This window comes from Pteropus medius, unplaced genomic scaffold (assembly GCF_902729225.1).
Source record: "Pteropus medius unplaced genomic scaffold, Ma_sr-lr_union100, whole genome shotgun sequence".
NCBI classification, from domain to species: domain Eukaryota; kingdom Metazoa; phylum Chordata; class Mammalia; order Chiroptera; family Pteropodidae; genus Pteropus; species Pteropus medius.
The window spans coordinates 8,363,180-8,385,251 of NW_024354875.1; the positions used below are offsets into that span (position 1 = coordinate 8,363,180).

At 31.2% G+C, this 22,072-nt stretch overlaps 1 protein-coding gene across 1 annotated transcript in view; it reads right to left on the reverse strand.

The window, feature by feature from the left end:
* The window catches only part of LRP1B (LDL receptor related protein 1B), a 1,647,539-nt gene that overhangs the window by 512,880 nt on the left and 1,112,587 nt on the right, over positions 1–22,072 (reverse strand). The window contains exons 28-29 of the mRNA XM_039855262.1: positions 9,997–10,128; positions 8,428–8,655 (exon numbers count right to left, since the gene is read on the reverse strand). Coding sequence (XP_039711196.1) covers positions 8,428–8,655; positions 9,997–10,128 — 360 coding nt within the window. The remainder of the gene's footprint in view (positions 1–8,427; positions 8,656–9,996; positions 10,129–22,072) is intronic.

Genomic DNA, 22,072 nt, shown 5'->3' on the forward strand with positions numbered 1-22,072 from the left:
TGGATTAACCAGTAGCTTAGATGCAGTTCAATTAATGAACTGCAAGATAAATTAAAGGAATTTAGCCACAGTCAAAACAGAGAAACAAAAAGATTAAGTGAGTTGATGAATGAATAGTCTAGCTTATCTAGTCAGAGTTTCCAAAGGAGGAAGTAGAGAGACTAGGTTAGGAAAAACTGTCAGAAATAATATTTAAGGGTTTTTTGTTTTTTTTTTCTCCTGATCTGATGAAAGACGTGACCCTATAGGAGGCACAAAACTCTATGTGGCTAAATAAATACTGTCATAAGGGGGCGAGGGGGGTGGACATTAAAAGTAGCTAACGAGAAAAGAAGAAAAGACACATCATTCAAAAGAATGTTACTTAGACAAATGTGGAAATTCTCAATAGCAATAAGGGATATGCTAAAATATTGTGGAATGCTATCTAGAAAGGGTTGAGAGAAAATAACTCTGAACTTGAAATTTCTAATGAACAGAGTTATCTTTCATACTACATCTTAACTACTACTACAAAAACGATTTGATTTAAAAATGGACAAAAGACTCGAATAGACATTTATTCAAAGTAGATATAGAAATGGCCAACATGAGAGAAAGTTCAGCATCACTAATCATTAAGAAATGCAAATCTAAACCAAAATTAGATGCCACGTCACACTCACTAGTATGGCTACTATAAAAACAGAATCAAAACAAAAACCCAGAAAATAACAAGGGCTGAGAAGAATATGGAGAAGTTGGAATTCTTGTACATTTTTGGTGGGAATATGAAATGGTACAGCCTCTGTGGAAAATAGTGTGGCACTTCTTCAAAGAATAAAAAATAGAATTACCTGATGACTCAGCAATTCCACTTCTGAGTGTACAGTTAAACATCGTATAGTGACATTTTGGTCAACCACAGACTGCATATATAAAGGTGGTCCTATAAGATTATAATGAAGCTGAAAAATTCCTACCAAAGGAGTGTCAGTGTAGAGAAGTGGCTTGGCTCTTTACCTAGTTGTATGACTGGCAATGTGTTTATTCAAGATAGCCTCCCTTGAAGTGGATGCCTGCTTGAAATAGATCCTTTAAGCCAGTGATCCTCAACCCCCGGGCTGTGGACTGGTACCCAACAGTAACCTGTTAGGAACTGGGCTGCACAGCAGGAGGTTAGAAGTGGTGAGTGAGAAAATCTTCATCTGTATTTGCAGCCGCTACCTAGTGCTAGCATCACTGCCTCAGCTTCTCCTCAGATCATCAGACATGAGATTCTTATAGGAGCACCATTCCCTGGTGATGAAAAGGTTGGGGACCACTGATTTACTGAATATTAATTTTGCAAGATGAAGAGTTCTGAAGATTGATTGCATAATGCGAATATACTTACACTACTGAACTGTACACTTAAAAAAGGTCAAGATAATAAATTTTATATGATGTATATTTTACCACAATTAAAAAAATTATCTTTCAAAAAATGAAGACCAAATATATATATCTGATAATATATCAGATTATCACTAACAGATTCTTACTAAAGAAATACTAAAGGATTTAATTCAGAGAGAAGAGAAATGATCATAAAAAGAAGATCTTAGATGGAAGAATGATGGGAATAAGCACATAAATTGATTAACATGCAGATAAAATAAAAAATAACCGGTTGTTGTTTCTCTTCTTGTGAGATTTATTTTCTCCCGCCTCCCAGCATGAAGTGCGCCTGCTGACACCATCGTCTTAGGGTGAGCACAAAGACTTTTGCCCCAAATCAGTGATGCCTCCAAGGTGGGAGGGCATCCCAATTACTCTTACTACTTTCTGAGGGCAGGTATGGTTACATCCAATCAAAACTAATTTGAGGTGGGTTTCTGAGCAATTATTTCTCTGTTTTTAGGAACAAAGTTTAAACAGTAAAGTGGTAACATTTTTAAAAAGCTTTCTCAAGGGAACTTATAAATATTAAATATTTGATTTGTTGCATATATGAGAAACTCTAAACATACAAAATTATACATATATACATATAAATATATACATATATGTGTATATATATATACATACATATATATACACATAAATCCATGATCCAGCTTAAGAAATAGCACATTACAAATATTTTAGAAGCCTTCTCCGTTCATCCTCACTAATTTTATTTCTTTTCAACTCTGAATGACTTAGTGTTTATCATTGTCTTGGTTTTGTGAGTTTTAACACATATATATCCCAAATCTATTTTTATTTCTAGAGAATATAGGTGCAGAACTATAATTTTCATTTATCTTCATATCTCTCAATGTACTAAACCTCTAATTGTTCCTGTCTGAGAGAAACAACTCACTGCTGATTGGGAAAAAGTTTGAAGCAAGCCTTCTTTTTTTATTTTCATCTGTATTGATGTTTCCAATATCTTTTCAATAATCTAGTCAACTTCAACTCTCTTTCACTCATCAGATTAAATTCTTCTACATCTACCATACCCTTGGTGTCTGTCGCCTTCTTATACCGTATCTCCCATTGTTCTAATCTCATTTTTGTTTCAGATTTAGAATATTTCTATAAATTTCTAATTGTGTTCTTACTATAATTTCTCACTTTTTCAATATAACTTTCAGATTTCCACCTGGTTTATCTTTAAGGGAGATTGAATCACCTATACCCATCTGTTAAAGGTCTCTAGTGGCTTCCTATTGCCTTGAGGGAAAATAGAAAAAAATATAGTAACAGTCCCTGACTCTGGTATAAGACCTTCTGTAATCTGCCATCATGATAAGCTTCTAGTTTTCTCTTTTATAAGGTCTAGCCACCTCTCACTACTTACTCTTCTTTGAAGCGTTCGGACCTTTGTGCCTACTAATATGTCTTAACCTGGATTGAATTCACTACCATTTCCCCACAAGGACTAGTTTGACTACCACCTTACACTTTGGTAATCTCATGTAAGAACTAAGTGTTCCCTGGGCTAATTTTCTAAGAAGTGGTTAAGGGTAAACTTATTAAACTTCTTATTTCATTTAGCCTTACATTTTAGTTAGTTGTTTAACCCATTCTTTCACCAGATAGGAAGCTCCTTGAGGTTATGCACTGTCTCAGTTAAATAACAGCCATTGCCCCAACCATATAATGCCCCAGATATGGAATCCAGAATATGATGTAAAAAAAAAAAGCTTATGCCATAAAATAAAATATGATTTCTATTCTTCTAACTAAAAGATGAAGAATAAACATATGAAGTATTGCTTATTTAGCACCTATTGCTATAGAGACATAGTTCTCAAGGGAATGGCAGTTATAGGTGTCGTTTTTGCCTTTCTTCTTTTTTTCTTTTTGAAAATCGCAGATGTTGACATTCTTTCACCAAAAACTTCCTGGGTGAAAATGAAAACTGAAAATCTATTCAGAAATAGGCAAAACAACAGATGTTCCTATTCAAACTTTCTACTTTAATTCAAGGCCTGTTTCCAAGATCTAGAGCTCACTATTTTTACTGACCTGTTTTCATTTCTTTCATTCTCTCTGGACCAATTTTAACAATAGTTTTTATTTTCTAAGCATTTTTATTACTGGGTACAATTTAATATGATGTCTTGCAAAATAGAGGGAATGAATGACTCTTTAGTACTCACTGACAAAATAACTGTTGGCAGAAGTAGATAACAGTTTCAAAGACTGATGGAAATCTACTCTGAAATGGGTCATTAGATTCAAAGTTACACTGAGAATTAGATTTTATATAGTAGCAATGTGATCAAAAGATGTATTTAAAATGGTTTAATTTTTTTCAATTAAAAAGCATATGATTATATGATAATTTCCTAGCACATAAAAGAACATTCTTTACAGAAATAAACAGATATACTTCTAATTTATATTTATCTTCTTTTCATTTATTTTAGCTTCTGCTTAACCCATTCTAACAGTCTAGTTCATTCAGAGAGTAGATAATTCTAGTATTAAAAAAATTTTTCTAGAGCAATAACACTTGCCCAAAATTGAGTCTTTAATTTTCCAAAGACAAGTAATTTATACTTTGCGTTAGAATAATCAGATATATCAAAGGTCTTTTCCAATAAAAAAATGAGAATCAATTGACAGTGTCCTGGAATCTTGTAAAGTTGACAACATATTTCTAAAAGCTGTTCCTTCATATTTCAGAATAAACAATAAAATTGTTGGCAAGGATATGGTCTAACCCTTATACTTCACCCAGGTACTACTAGATGAACTCTGCAGAGCATGCTGAGTATATATTAAATAAAGCTTGAATGCACCGTAATATACAAACCATATGGTCATAGAAAAGCTGCTGAGTTTTGTTATTTGTAAAAGAAAGGAACACTTAGGGAAAAGAGCATAGCTTTAGAGTTAAAAAGTCTAATCCAAACTTGGATGTAACAAAGCCTTGCTATTTCATAGCATGGCAAACCTGAACAAAGTGCTTTCTCATCTTTAAAAAAGTAACATTTACCTCAAAGTACTGTATGAGGAATAAATGATAGATAAAATAATAATGATATGTACAAATGTGAAAAGTCCATTATACTACTCCTGGCTTCTAATAGGAACTTTAAGGTATATTAATGTCTTTTTTTTTTCTTACTATGTTAATTAAAAGGAGTATTTGAGAGTTTTTTGGGGGGTGAGGGGATGGATCTATTATCCAATAAGGTATAATTCTGGGCAGTATACAAGTTAAGGAGGGGCAATTGAGCTTGTGGGACTATCTTAAAAGGGAAAACACCTAGGACTTTTGGGATGAAGTCCCAAGTCCTTTTACTAAAGAGTAATGAGGATTCATAGCAACTCTTAACATATAGTCCCAAGTGTGAATTGCCTCAAGAAATAATTCTTAATAAAAAATTTGCAAAGATTAAATGAGATAATGGTACTAGTCACATGAATGACAGTTAATATCATTTCTTGTGTCAGAAAAACACACCTTAGAGTATGAATAACCAAAAAGTGTTTAGACCAATGAGTAATTCAAGTATAAGAATCAATTAACACAAAAAAGTTGGGCTGTAGACCACTAGCAAGAACTTTTGCCAGGAATTGTTACATTTATTTTTTTAGAATAAAATCACCTTTGGTTTTTGTAAAAGGGCAAAGGAAAAATGTATATATAAACATATGTAAATATTTGTTAATTTACACAATGAATATGTCTATAGTCATCTATTAGTAATTACCCTTATAAGAAGTATACCTACTAAAAGCCCCTGTAACAAATAGCTCATGTGGATAATACAGAGTTTAAGAACATCTTAGTGTTTCGGGTTATGGAGAATAGTGAAGAAGGCAAAATATTTCTAATCTCTTTCATAAAAGCTTGGCCCAAAGAGCCCCAGTGTTTTCCTCAGAAACTGGTTGGCTCGAGAAGGAAAAAAATGGGGGCTGCCTGGGACAATGGATAGATCTGGGGCCTGACTTTTGAAATGCATTTCACATTAGACTTAAGCTAAGGAAGATAGGAAAGACCCTCAAGAAAATATCCAGTAGAGGGAGGACAGTGAAGTAAGAAAATACAAAGGCCAACAGTGTAAGAAGTAAGAGAAAGATCAGAGAGTCACTCACAGTAAATCTAAAAGAAAAAAGGATAAAATTAAGTACAATTGCTGGAAAGATTTGAGATACTTTGATGAGTTCAGAAGCTGAACTGTCAAATGTTCATCTCAAGTATTTCTAATAATGGAAAGTATATCATCCTTAAGGTGTCACAGTGGAAGAAAGGGAACAACAATATCGTTCAACTTGTGGGGCAGCCAGAAATCAGGAAGTTATCCTTCTACATTGCCTATTCTTCAACCTTCATATTTAATTAAGTTCCTTTATATTTTTACTCTTTGATATATTTAAAATCTTTCCTCATTTCACTATCTCTGTTGTTTCCAGTCCAGTCCGGGTCTATCATCTCTTATTAAAACCACTGTACCAGCGAACTTATTTGTTTCCCAGGGTCTACTACTCACCTACTCACCCCACCCCAGACTCTTCAACTCTCTACTAGATATAATAGCTAGAATGATCTTTTCCAAAGGCAAAACTAATCGTGTAGCTGCACTCTCCTGAAAACACTTCCTTGGTTCCCATTATCCTTAGTATTAACATTAAAAATCGACAACTTATTTTATAAAGGCTGGCATCATTTGGTTTCTATTTCTTTAGTTCCATAGGCTTGTGCAGCACAGTGCTCCATCCTGAGGAGGGATGGGTAGGGCAGGGATATTCCCTCTCCCTCCAGGATATAGCTTTGAAACATTTTTCTTTCTTCGGAACTTCCCCTGTCTTAGCCCCTGCAGGAAGAATAAGCCAAAACCTGACTTTTCCAGCATATACTCCATCTTTGGCTAAGGCATGACTTTTGGCTGATTATAATATCATTATAATCTCATCTGCATTGTAAATACTGCAACTTCCATTGTGCACCTGATGCCATGACAGTTCCAGAAACACCAGATGAGGAAAAAAAGCAGGAAACTGAGCTTCCCTGCCTACTGGGAGGAGATAAGCCTACCTAAGCACCATGTTTTCCAGAGCTCAGCCTCTAGGGAGAACAGAAAGTTCATAACCAGCCACATTAGCATGACCCATTTTCACTCTCGCTCCCTTGTTCTTGCTCTCTTCCCCTCCCCTCACTCCACCTCCTGCTCCAATGTGTACTTCTGCTTTAATAAACCCTGTGATTTCCTGCCTGCTGTTCCTCTTACCCTTGAATTCTTTCTTGCGGAATAAGATAAGAACTTTTCCCACAACAATACTATTCAGTCTTTACTAGCCTTTGTAATCCTTCAATTACTATTCCATAGAAAATATGCAAATATTTGGCAAAATGACTGATTAATAGTTATTGATGCTAATGAGTATATGTATTATTAGTAAGAAAATACTATTGCTTAATTATTGGTTAATAATTGTAAATAGAGTTGTGCTAAATAAAATTTAGTCCTTGTGGTTTTCTCAAAAATAATCTCACCAAATTACTACTAGCTATCAATCTATAATTAGAGACAGAAAATCGTCCCCAAATTTTTTTGAGGTAGAATATCATATACTTTGTACAATTCATATAAACTTCTGGGATGCATTTCATATTTATAATGAAGTATTTGAGCAATTTTTTGTTTGACTGTCAGTCTTGGGAGACACCTAAAGCCCTTTAACTAGTTTCTTGAGGTTTTCAAAGACCATCATCCAGAAATTCTTTTTTCAAACCTAGTCTAATAATGCTTATCTAACCATTTTTCCAGTAAAAAAATCCTGAATCCTGTACAAGGAGGAAATTTACATTAACTGTTTTAGAAAGGCTCTTCTCTTATGGCAAGTTTGAAATAAATATTTAAACAAGCTTATAATCAATTCATTCAAGTTGCTTTAATAATACTAGTCTAAGATGGGTAAAGAGCTAGCATAAATAAAAGAGTACTTCAGTGATCAAATACTCTCAGATCTATCTACTAGTTGTACTCAAGCCAGCCTTTTAGTGTTATGTGTAGAAACTCTTGAAAAACACTGTGATTTTAAAACCTGTACTTATTGCTTTCATTAAGAGATTGATCATTGCTCAAATAAGGTCTGATTTAAATTTTTCAATATGCTTCAAAGCCTGGGAGTTTGAAATATCTGTATAGATTACTGATTATCCTTTTTTTCATTCTCCTCCAAATCACTCTATTATGTTTAGGGGTCATAATGTTGAAGAGAAACTGCCTTTTTTTTTTCTTTTTTTCTGTTTTTTAGTTTTGTAGCCATGGCAAACAACAGGTACTCAATTAAGATTCATTCAATAAAATAATAACTGATCCATAAATCACAATATATCAAAATTTAAGCAATAATTAGGATAATTAAATGCTAAATATTTAGAGTTTAACTACTGCCATTACATGTATGTCTCACTGCAGCTATGTTTTCTACTTTGGGTAAAGTTACTCTTTTTTAATGGTTAACTCAATGACATTTACTGAGAACCTATGATTCAATCTGCTGGGTCAGGAAGTGGATAGGAACAGGTTCCCTATCTTATGTGTATAGTCTAGTTCTATAGAAATATATAGAAAAGGAAGTCGATAATAATTTAGGGTTAGTGAGGAAAACCAGTCTTCTCCAATAACCTGTATTTTCTCTATGCAAATATATTCTCCCATCAGCAAAAAGGAGTCTTTAAAATCAGTTTATTTAGAAACCTGTAAATTTTAAAGAAATTGTTCTGAAATTATTTCTTCTTGTGAAACTAAAGTTTTAGTTATTAAGCTACTATGTGCAACATAATTATAGCTTTACGCAATTGTTAAGACATAGAATTATTAAATCTCTGAATAATCAATTCTAACTTTCAATCGACAGCATAGAATTGGATAATAGTAAAAGGGTATGAAAGAGACTTCTGATTATTATAAATTGAATAACAAACATTTTTTAAGTTTTAATGTGCAAATCTTTTACCTCTTGAAATAACAGTTTCTAATCCAGTTCCATTAATAAAAGCTCGTTTAATGGTTTGTGTTTTAATATCTGTCCAGTATAAACGTTCTTCAGATGCATCGAAGTCTATCACAGTAACATCATCAATATCAGGAACAGTAAAGGCCGTGATAAAATTAAAATATGGATTATCAATATCCACTCCTCTGATTTCAGAATGTCTTGCATAAACAAGAAATTTTTTCATTTCTGGAAAAAAAATAAAAATAAAAATTTTCCTCTTATAAGCTTGACAAGTCTGAAGCAGTCTGGGCATTCTAAAATATTACTTGTTGATGATTTAATAGATTTTTAACACCAGAAAATCATAATCAAGATTTGATGGAAACATTCATGCAGAAATGATTTATCTATTTTTAAATTAGAGTACTTAATAGAAACAAATGTAAAATTACATTAAAATCCTTAAATCTTTATTTTTATTAGTTAAAAATGCTAAGTTTCTCAGTAATTGATTTTATTATTTCAAACAAACTTACTAAAATACATGAACTCAATAAATGTCAAACGACCATATTTGTTCTTTGTAAATAATTATGACAATATTGCATTGCATTAAATGATGTTTGAAGAAATCTAAGAACATTTTTTTCTATCCTATCATTAAATAAAATGAAATGAAACACTGCTTTTTTAAAAAAGTGTTTAATTTTTTCCTATCAAAACTAAAGTTCAAATAATGTTAAACCATGCTTTATTGTAAATTTTTGTAAATTTGTCTAACAATTTGATGCATTGTATCACTTGTACTTCCATAGGCACCATTCTATCACTGAGTTTATGAAATATTAGTTGATTAAATAGAAACTGGAGTCACAGATATTCTATTCTTTTGTCATTTGCTTTGAGGTTATTCTTGTTATTTGAGATATGTTATGATTGCACAAAATTAATTAAATTCACATGTGCCTAAATTCCCAAATTATGTACATTCTTTTTTGTCCTTAAAAGTAATTGCTTTGCAAATAAAGTACAAGAAAAATATTACTCAAAATTTAAATAAAAGAAACCGGAAAAACACCAGTCTGATTTTCATTCATTTTTTAAATGCATTATTTAAATATTTTTTACAAATCTTTTAAAATTATACGTTTTACTTCATTTTCCCTCTCTTCAAGTTGATAATCCCATACAAAATGATGCTAAAGTGACTTTAGATGAGCAGGAAGGAATTAAAGCTGTTACGTACCTCTTCGGTATGCAGGTTACCTGCATCATCATTTTCTAATGCACTTTTACTTACAAATCTTCCTGTTTTGTAGAGATAAATTCTGCTAACACATTAAATAATAAAGTTGCAAGGAAAAATGAATAAGGTAATAAATAATAAAGTGCAGCATATCACATATTTTAAGAATTTGTCAGTCTCCCCAAAAATAGATGAATCATCAATAGTCTAAAAATAACATACGTTCAAATGTTTCTAAGGACATTAAAAACCTCATCTGCTTTACTATGAGAAAAATCTAAATGCTAATACAATTTGAGAGAATTCAATTTGAATTTTAGATAAGAACTTTAAGAATATACCATAGCAGGTCTTCTTGTCTGTGGAAAGCTTCATCAGGTGGGGGCATGCACAGGCAGCACTCCTATTATGATTGATCAGGCACATGTGAGAGCAGGGGCCTTTGCCGTCATTAGCTGCACAGGGATTGGGAGCTGTAATTACACAGTGAAATATTAACAGTGAAGAAGAAAGAATATATTAGGGAACCTCTGAGGTTGACAGGGGTTATTCCTTTAATAATTCAAAGTGAAGTTCCCTACATAGCACCTATTACTAGGGTGATTAATATGAAAATAATAGACACACATACACAGCAGTTACATTAATAAAAACATTTTTTCTCCTCAAAGATAAAGAAAATAACCCCTCAATTTTCTCTAAGATGGATGGTATGCATACTATTGCCTTGGAAGCAAAGTGATTTTGTTTTGTTTTATTTTGTTTTGTTTTGTTTTGTTTTGTTTCAGGATCTAGTCTGAGAAACAACCAGGAATGATTATTAAATTTACTATATAATAAACTCAGGTAGACTATAACCCAGGCATTGAGAGTTCCAATGGATTTTGCTATTTTCCTAACCTCCTTATAGGCTCCTCTTAAGTTTCCCTAGGAAACTGCTGTTAAGTATATATCCGTACTTCAGGCCATTTCCTCTTTATTGAATCAGAGCCTTTGTGAAGAAAAGTTTGTCTACCTTCATTACTAAGACATCTACTTCTTCATTTTTTGTTTGTATTAACTGATTGCATGGTTAAGTTTGCTCCACATACACATACTTAATAAATTATATTATATAAGTAACATGATATATTCAAATTTCTACTGAAATATAAATTTTGCAGTTCAATGTTATTCTTTTATTTCTTTGTAGTTTTTGTTTTGTCATCTTGTTTTGGATAAGATTTTAATCTCAGTTGATCAATAGCTATTCTCTTAAATCTTGTTTATAAAGCTTATCTAGTAGAATAGTCTTTAGAACTAGGCAACTAAATTTAAGGAAGAAAAAAGTTACATCTTTTAATCCTACAAGTAATATTTTCTTCCAAACAGGTGGATCTATTTTTCAGAGTAGTTAATATCAGTCCTATAGAGTTTTGAAGCACAAAAAAATTTTAAAAAATAATGGAATAAGATAAAATTGTAGAGGATGAGAGGAATGAAATGAATTTGATAAATATTCAAGATGGCTTTTCTCAGTCTTTATCACCCTCTCAACAAGATAATAAAAATAATCCATATCTTTGCATTTGATTAAAAATATAAATACATAAAAAGAAATTAAAGACTCAGAAACATTTTTTTCCAAGTAAATTAATTAAGAACCAACACTATTAGAAAAGAGTGGAAGCTAGGGTATAGAGATTACATAGGAGTGCAAGTCCCTCTGTCCCATGGAGTAAGTGAAATATATTCTTCTATCTTCTCTTTGAGCTTCATCTATTATAATTGGAATTCCTAAGGAACTGCAGGCTAGAGAAGCAAGAGAATAGATATAAAAGTTATTGTGGAGGAAAGGTGCTGCAGGGGAGGAAGCAAAATGAAAAAGAGGCACTGTTGCGTAACTGTTAGATACCTATTATAAGAAGTACCTAGCTGTGGTAGATAGAGAAAGCTCAGTTTTCAAAACCCGAAAAAGAGAAGAGGAAGAAGAAGAAAAACAGAAAGAACAAAAAACGTGTAAAGAGAGAGGAAGGAAAGAAGAGGAAAAATTTGTTTAAAAATACTGACACAGCAAATGCTACTTCTCTCATGGAAATTAAAAGCATAATCCATGACAGCTCAATGACAGGTGCTTGGATTTCACTTTGAACATCATTGTTTTTTGTTTTTAGCTCAGAATCATATCAGCTCTTCTCAACATTCTATAATTATGATCAAATATTTTTAAAATCAAATATATTATTTTTTCTATATATGATAAATATATACAATGACTTCATAACCCAATATCTGTATTAATGACAACACCATAATATAATATTCACATTATTTTGTGCTTTACAGCATGAAAAATCCACAAAGAACTTCTTACTTTAATTTTTATCTCTTATCACTTTGAAATAATGCTGTTAAATCTTTTCAAAATGTCTTTCTAAACATGCATTTGAACAGATACTTATTCTAATTATTAAATTAGGGAATCTGGTTCACTATGCTCATATTTTAATATATAAAACAAGGATTAGTGCTAATCTCTGCTTTATGTTAAAATGACCACTAAACCAAATTCGGCCCAGTGCCTGTTTCTGTAAATAAAGTTTTATTGGAACACAGCCATTCTCATTAGTTTACATATCATCTATGGCTGCTTTTATACTATAATATTAGAGTTGAACAGTTTCAACAGAGATCATATAGCCCCCAAAGTCCTAAAATACTTATTAACAGGCTCTTTGTAAAAAATGTTTGCTAATGCTTGCTATAAAACAACTGAGCATTATATAAAAATACTATTGCAAAATCCAAAATCGATACAGAGGTTGTAAACGTCTACAAGAGTTTACACTACCAATACTATCTCACTGATTTGTATCCAGGAGTTGGGATAAGCTGACCAGTCAATGTATACTATAAGCGATCTTAACAGATGAAAGTCAAACAGAGATGAACAGACTGAGTTCGCTGATAATTCACATGATTTAAACTCAAGTTGACAACACAAAGAACCTCGGGGATACATATTACACCCTTCCTTATATTTATGTATTGAATAAATATTTATAAATATTTATGTAGCACCTATTTGTTCTATCTAGTTTTTAAAAGCTGGGATATAATAGCAGATAAAACAGAGTTCTTCCTCTTAACTCTACACCATTCTCTTCATTTATGTGGTCACTGGTTAATTTAGGTTCTCTTCATCTCTTGCTGGGATTGCTGCACTATTTCCTAACTATTTTCTTGATTTCCAGTTTCTCCCCATTGTGTACAGTTATCATTCTAAAATGCAGATTTGATCGTAAAGCTGCTCTGCTTAAAATCCTGGATGGCTTTCTCACTATTTACCTCACAAAATCTCAATCATCTCTCCTAAGATTTTCCCCTAGATTCTTCTGTACCAGCCTGATTGGTCTACCTACTATTCTCATTCACCTGCCAGTTCTTTATCCTGATTCACTCTGTTTATTTTTTGTTAAGGGTGTTATCAGTCTTTTAAACTCACAAAATTTTAAATTGAAAGCATTTTTCACTTCTCTTTCACTACGATATTTAATCAATTCTCAAGTATTCTCACATTTTTCCTAAAATGTGTTTTCTTTCCATTTTTAAATCTTTCATCTTCTAACATAGTTTTATTTCATCATTTTTGAGTGACCCCTACAGCCATGTAACTGGTATACTTTTGGTACTGCCGAGAATATATCAATTTCTCTTTGTAAGATAGCAATCTATCTTCTAGCTTCATCTACCACTTTTCTTCTGTATATACATGATGCACATGCCAAAATGGACTCTTTATTGTTCTCTGAATATTTATAGCTTGTCCTTTTCTACCTCTGTATATTTTTCTTCTTATAGAATTTCATAACCAACATTTTTACATTAACTCCCCTTCATGAGCCAGTTCAAGTCATTTTTTTCTCCTAGAAATCATTTTCTAATGCAGCTTGCTAATGCTGATTCTTTCCATCATTGAATATTAGTTTTAATTATTGACTACACAAAGCATTAGGTGATTTATTGTTTACTGTCCTATTTTCTAATTGTCTGTGACATATACTCATATATTTTATAGTAGTATACACTAGTCTCTCTAGCTAAATCAAGGGTTGGCAGATTTTTTGTTTTTTGTGTTTTTGTTTTTATTTTATGTAAAAAGTCAAACAGTAAATGTTTTTGCCTATGTTCTTCATAGTAACTATTCAACTTTGCTATAGTAGCACAAAAGCAGTCATAAAACAATATGTGAATCAATGGGTATGGCTATGTTCAAGTAAAACTTTATTTACAATATAGCCAGAAGGCTGAACTTAGCTTGAGGGCCTTAGTTTGTCAAGCTCACAGCTAGAGTATAAGTGTTATGCTTCTAGAAACTATGACTTATATACATACATATTGTCTTTTCCCCAAATCTCTACTATTACCTATTGCTTTTAGACTTACAGACATTTGGATCCGTCTACATGCTCTTCAATGTATGTGGGAATATGTTCTAAAGAGACAGCGATTAAAAAATTTGGAAAGTGAATTAATATTCTAAAGTTCATCATAGTTTTGGTGAAGAGACTAAACAATGGATATCTATACTATTTTATAGGAGAATCATATGTTAGTTATCCAGTCACAGAAGACTGATGTGTGCTCTATGATGAAAACAATAATATCATTAAAAATAACTATATTCCACACAAACTATGTTTAATTGTAGTCCATTCCTCACCAGTGAAAAATAAGCACTTTAAGCACAAAAAATATTTCATACACTAAATTTAAATAAAATATATGCAAATGTTGATGCAATATAAAATATATTTATTTATTTAATATAAATATGCTCAAAGAAGAAGATTGCCAAGATTCAATTTGTTAGATAAGAGAAAGATTTTTCTCCCTTCCATGTAGTCTTTTTGATCATAATTAATATTTATCCTGTTAATAAATTTTATTGGTACAAAAATAATTACTAATATAATAAAATAATTCATATTATAATTTTCATTTTAGAAGATAATTTAATATTAAAAATAATTTTCAAAAAGATCTTTCAATAAACACTAATTCTAAATCCTATTTTCCTTTGACAAGTATTTTCAAATTATATTTTTAACATGTTGAAGAACTAGACTGAATTCCTTATTTAAAACACATAAAACATATGTGCAAATAAAAAGATGTTCTTATTCCTTTAGTTTCACCAAATTTCAGCACAGTAGATATGCAGGAGTTACTTTCATCAAATTAAATCATATTTTATGGATTAATTTTATATTGTATTGTTATGAAGCCAAAAATAAAACATCTAAAAATCTTATCTCATCTTCTACAGATATTTGTACTTGAAAGAAAAAAATTTTAAAGTCACAAGTATTATTTCCATTTATTTGTGCACAGTTCTCTATAAAAGGATAAAAATGAAAATGTATTATCATGTTGTATTTGTTGGTGACGGCTATCTTAAAATACCAATGAACTTTCAGTTATTATAAAGAGACGACATGTCTTTCTGATATCTTTATTTACTTGCTGATTATTTCACTTGCTGTATGATGTGGAAGAACAATTATTTGTGTCAGGGAAGTTTCTATCTGTACAATTATTTTATAATTGCAAAACTCTTTTTATGTAAAACAGTGGTTTGCAACCAGTGATGATAGTGAGAATTTTGACCCCCAGGTGACCTTTGGGAATGCCTGGAGATATTTTTGATTGACAAACAAGGTGGTACTATTGGTATCTTAGTGGGCAGAGTCCAGAGGTGTTAATAAACTTTTTACAATGCACAGAAAAGCTCCCCCCACCAACATTTAAGAATTCTGGTCCCAAAATTTAAAAATCAGAGGTTGAGAAGTCCTGATTTGGAATAGACAGATTCTGCACCTCAACAGATCTAAATGAAGGGCTCTAAATCACTTAGGTTTGTATGACTGAGGCAAGTACATTAACCAATACCAAGGAAGAGAAAAAATTATGGTTCCTTTATCTATTAATCTTTTCCACTTCTCCAGCATAGACTCTATTATATCATACTTTAAAAATAGTACAATGCCACTAAACTTACTAACTGCACATAAATTAACTTGTAGTTTAGTTGTTTGATATTTATATTGTATTTTGCCAAAGAAATAATGCTAAAAATGGTGATTTTCAGGTGAATCTACAAAACCCATTCATAATATGGTTTTAAGATAATACAGAAAGATTAATTAAGAGACTAAATTAGGTAATAGTCTTTATTATCAGTACTGGGAGCAAAGGACTATCTATTATAGGAAAGTATAAAAGGAGAAAGTGAGTTCCGCTGTGATTTTTTTATATCAATAATTTGAATGACATAGCAGTGTGTGTATGGCATGTTTCAACTGTCATTTCTTCTCTTCATTACTCATTTCTGCTCACTCTTCCAGGCTCTCAGTACTGTACAATGTTCAAAGCAACTCATTATAAAAGCCTCACAAGTTTCCTCAAATCATAGAAATATCTCCTTGCTTTGATATCATCTGCCTTTCACGTCACCTCAGTCAGGATTTTTATCTTTCAAAGCCACTTATATCAACTACAAGTAAGGGTGAAAGCATTTTATACATATATACATATATATATATATATATATATATATATATATATATATATATATATATATATATATATATATATAAAGAGAGACAGAGAGAGGTAATTGGTTTATATGGCAGGTAGTTAGATCTTGATATAGTAAAGTGTAGAGTAAATAATTTAAGTAATCTACAAATATTTTAGATTCAGTTCCATCATACTGAAACATGGTTTTAAGGCTATTTTTTTCCTTAAATCTTTTTATTAATCATATGAAAAAAGTAGCTTGTAATTGAATATATCAATACCTCTGCATGGAATCCTTTATTCTTCAAGTTTTATAAGTGATACTTGTTTCTAAAGGACCAATAATATTATTAACATATTAGAATCTAAAATTTTTTGTTTCTTATGAAATAAGATCAGCCAGTGTTCTTACAAATTTCAAAGAAAGTTTAATTTTCTAAAGAATATTTTCGTGAAACAATTGGAGGCACTTAAATCATTTCAATGTAAAGCCCACTCTTTGAAAAACAGCCTGCAATTCTCCATATATTGTCATAACATATTGAGGAAGTGAGATAAAAATTGATAGAAATAATGAAGTTTCCAAAATGTAATAATTTATTTTTATTACAATATGCTAGAATATGTTTCAAGTGTTTTATAAGCATTATTTCATTCATTCCTTTTACTGGCCATTTTTGTTTATAAAAATAAATGACCCCAATTTTACAGAAGAGTAAACTAAATTTTTTAAAAGATTTTTAAAAAGCTTATTGTCATACAACTACTAAGAGGAAAATTAAGTTTAGGATTCCAGAGTTTGAGCTCTAACCATTACATATCCTACCTCTCTAAATGAAGCAACTTATTTAGATTCACTCATTCATTCATTCATTCATTCAACAATTCATGACAAAACAGAATTGGGGGATGAATACTGTATTAGAGTAAAATTGTAATAAATATATTTAATCCAATTGTAACCGTGAAGAAACTCCTCACGTCGCATTAATTTTGTTTCTGATTTTTTTTTCCCTAAGGGTTATTGCCACATTAAAGTATTATATAAAACAGTTTGTACATTTGCCAGTTACTCTGGGTTTCAAGAACAAAATTAAAGGGGACAGTTGAGTTAGTAAGCCTGTTTTTGAAAGTAAAATAAAATGGTCCCTGCAAAATAGTACTATTTTTATCAACAAATATTTGTTAAATTTTCATTGAACTGAAAACTTCAGGAGGAAATATTTCTTCAAGAAGAGAAAAACATTTTGTAATTGGTGAAAATCATATGAATAAAGTATTTATAACACTATATTTCAAGAAAAGATTCTAATTAGAGAAGCTAAAGAAAGCAATATAATAGGAAACTAAAAGAAAAAAAAAACAAAGTGGTAGAATCTTTCTGGATATATGAACAAATTCAACTCTTCTGGTGTTAAATCGCATCTGAAATTTTAATTAAAAAAAAGCGCCTTTGGGCCGAGAGATGACACAGAGAAGGATGGATAACCTGATAGATGGGAGAAGACGTACACGCAAAAGAAGAAAGTTATACTTTCTCCATGTTCACAAACAACTCCCCCTATAAGGTGAGGGAAGAAGCTAACACTGACATGTGAGTCACTTTTTTAAATGGTGAAAAATAAAGAAAGAATAATATTTCATAACATATGAAAATTTTATGCAATTCAATTTATATGCCCTCAAATAAAATGTTACTGGAACACAGCCATCTTCTTCATTTTCCATACAACTGTTTTCACACTACAACAGCAGACCGAATAGTTGCAACAGAGACCATATGGCCCATAAAGCCTGAAATACTTACTATCTAGCTTTCACAGATAGTTTGCTAACCTCTCCCCTAAACCATGACCATGATCTCTGTCACACTTAGTGAAGCCAATTAAAAAACTAGAAAACTAAAGCCATTCCAAATCCTTCCTTCTCTCCCCAAACTTTCCCACTTCACAAACTTCTATCACTACTTTCTAAATTGATTGTGCCTCTAAGACTATCTCAACTATACCATTCTCTCTGTTCTTATGACCATCTCCCCGATTTGAGCATTAGATATCTCCTGATCTACCTAAGTGTATCCTTACTAGTTTCCTTCCTGCAGTCTTCTCTTTCCAACCTATCCCTTGTACAGATGGAGTTAAGTTTCCAGCTTGCAAACTGCTGGTTTCATTTGTTTGATCAACTAGAATCAGAAGCTTTTGAGTGGAGTACAGAAACCTATGTTTTAATGAGCCCTCCAGGTAATTTTAATGCACATTGAAGTTTGAGATCATTGTAACCACTTATCCTAGAAGATAAAAATTGAAATCCCTTGAAAGGGAATCATTTAAATTCCACCATGCTTTGATTTCTGCCCAATCTAGTTTCCTATTTACTCTCTCTTTACCTCTAGCTTCGTCAACCTGCAAATGAGGAAATAAAACTCCAAAAATTAATTAATTTGTTTCAGGTAAGGAGGCTAGAGACAGAGGAAGGAATTGAACTAAGCTAAACCCAAAATATTTTTAGGATCACACCTTTCTAACTTTTAAAATATATTTAAAATATGCTTAAATTCTAAATCCATTTATAATAACAGTTATTTTATTGATCCTAGTTGTTAATTTAGTTTGTTCCTTTTTTAGACTATCAACTCCAAGAAGGTAAGATAGTTTTTCTAATGTGAATGTGTCAGTAAAACTTGCCTTTCTCCGGGCATCGGTGATGTGATATAACAATTCCAAGAAGACTCAATAAATATGAACTCAATGTCTTCTTCCATTAGAGCATAGTGGTTAAGGCAAGGAGCTCTGGGGTGACTCTCCATGAGGTCGGATAACTGGGCAATTATCCCCTCACTATTAGACCTTAAGCAAATAACTTAACATTTCTCTGCCTTAGATTCCTCATCAGTAAAACTATGTTGCTAAGGATCTTTCTCATGGAATTACAAGAAGAATTAGCAAGTGTTAGGTGTTATTATTATTATAATTATTAATATTGTTATAATAAATGACTTAGCTGGATTCTATAATTGACACGAATAAATAAAAAAGACTATTACTCAAATATATTATAATCTAGTTGAATAGACAAAACAGAGTTAGGAAAATATCAAATAAATATACAAACTATAAGTGCTAAGAGAGTTTTTTCTTATGGTGTTTACCATGAATGTGGAGAAGGTAAAAAATGAATTGTAAAGATTTATAATTGGTATGTGGCTCTGAAGTGAAAAAGTCTCTTGGAAGGAGAATTTTTCCTGCAAATATTCGTGTAAATTAAGAGTGATTGTCTGTAAAGCACTAATAAAACATAATGTAAATGCATACCTTTCTTATTATGAATTCAAAATCATGAAACCATTTTTATTTAATGCTTAATCATGCAAGCATGGATTTCATTATCCAAACAAAAACTAACATATGGCTCCAAAGGGTTTAGTATAAAAGTCTGTTATTGTTGCTGTTCATTTTTTAATATATTCAACATTTATTTAATTAATAGCTGTGTTTAAAGATAAAAATATATTTAGATTAGATGGCTTCATAACTGTAAATTAAGACTTCACCTAAAAGAAAATCTACAATTTTGGTGTTTTTGCTAATTATAAAAGTAAAAAAAATATATATTTGTATTTATATAAATTCTCTCTATATTAAAGAAACAACTTTCTCCTATGTATTTATTCAGTAGGTATCCATAAGTATCAACTACATGAGATAAATTGCCAGTACATGCCAAATACAGAGAAATTAGCTTAAAGTACCCAGTTATCAGTTCAATTGATGGAATAGAGTAAATACATATAAATCTTCCAAAAGCATATGGGAATAAAATGTGATTATCTAACCAACGTCAAACTAGAATTTCACATATACTTTATGTGAAATTCTAGTTCCATATTTCCCAATATTTTATATTCAAATTTTTGTTGTCAGTCCCTATGATAGCTGTCACAATAAAACTACTACTCGGTGTCCTACTTTGCTCTAGACTTTCTGTCTTTACTTTTTTGGAGATGTAATATGCCTAAAACTACCTACCTCATCTCCAATCTCTCCCCTCCTCTGTCTTATCTTTGCTTTGGTATCATAACTACATGCCTAATATATAAATCCTATGTGTCACTCCTATAATTAGAAATATTTCAGGCCCACTTCCTTGCCACCCCACCCCCAATGACAATAGCACAATGTTCAAACGTGCTAGCCCAAACTTAGAACTTCATGGAGACCAAAATGTAAAATAGAGAAATTAGGCATTAAGTTGGTACCTCTAACTTCCTTTCTGTTCCAAGTGGAGGACTTCCAATTATTATTATTCCTGGACTGAATCAAACCTATTACATTGTATTTCTCTCATTAAATTCAGGTTTAGATTTAATTTACTAGCATTAGATTTCAAATTTGGGAATCAATAACTACATTTTGGTTATAGTTATTTTCTTATGGGTTTGTATTCCTATTCTATCATGAACTCTAGTAGAACTCTGGAAGGACTAGAACTACATTATAAAGGCATGTGTGTGTGTTTGTATATATGTGTGTGTACATATCTCCTAAAGAATACATATATTCATTTTTTTTGTTCTAAAAAAAATAAAAGAGCATAAAAGACACATTGATCAATGGACAGGATAGAGAGCTCAGAAATAAACTTATGCACATAGAGTCAATTAATTTATAACAAAAGAGCCAAGAAAAGACAATGGGGAAAGAACAGTCTCTTAAATAAACAATATTTGGAAAACTGAATAACCATATACAAAAGAGTAAAACTGGACTAGTATTTTACACTGTACAAAAAATAAATAAATAAATAAATAAATAAATAAATAAATAAATAAATAAATACATACATAAATTCAAAATGGATAAAAGACTTGAATATGAGCTGGGAAATCATAAAACTAGAAGAAAACATAGGTGATAAACTCCTTGACATCTGTCTTGGTTATAATTTTTTAGATTTGACACCAAAAGCAAAGGCGACAAAAGTAAAAATCAAGAGGAACTACATCAAACTTAAAAGGTTTTGTACAGCAAGGAAAACCATTAACGAAATGAAAAGAAAACCTACCAAATGGAAAAAAAAAATTCACATCATATATATGATAAGGGGTTAATATACAAAATATGTAAAGAACTCAAACAACTCAATAGCAAAAATAACAAACAAACAACAAATAAAGAAACAAACAAAAAACAATCAGATTCAGAAATGGGCAGAGGATCTGAATAATTTTTCCAAAGAAGATGTACAGATGTCAATGGAAAAATGAAAAGAAGCTCAACATTACTAATGATCAGTAATGTTAATCAAAACTACAATGAGATAGCATCTCACACCTGTTAAAGTGGGTATCAGAAAGGAAAGAAATAACAAGTACTAGAGAGGATGTGGAATAAAGGGCACATTTGTGCACTGCTAGTGAAAATGTAAATTGGTACAGCCACTATGATAAACAGTATGGAAGGTTCCTCAAAATATTAAAAATACAGTCTCTGTATGATCTAGCAATTCTACTACTGAGTATTTGTCTAAAGAAAACAAAAACACTAACTCAAAAAAATAAATGTAGATGTATCCCCATGTATATATCAGCATTATGTGTATATTTTCTCTTGTACCCGTTTTTCTGCATGCTATAACTTATCTGTGTGGGAAAATATTATTTAATATTTTTAATTAAATTTTGAAAATATGTTAAATTATTTAATAATTAAAATATCAAATAAACTTTTAAATATTTCTTTTGCTACTATAACCATAACTTTTATGCTATTCGCTGTGCCTGTGAGCAGTGGTGTTAGATGGTAACCTAAGTGTGAACAGAATAAATTTGATGATCTAGTCATCTGATTACACCTGCAT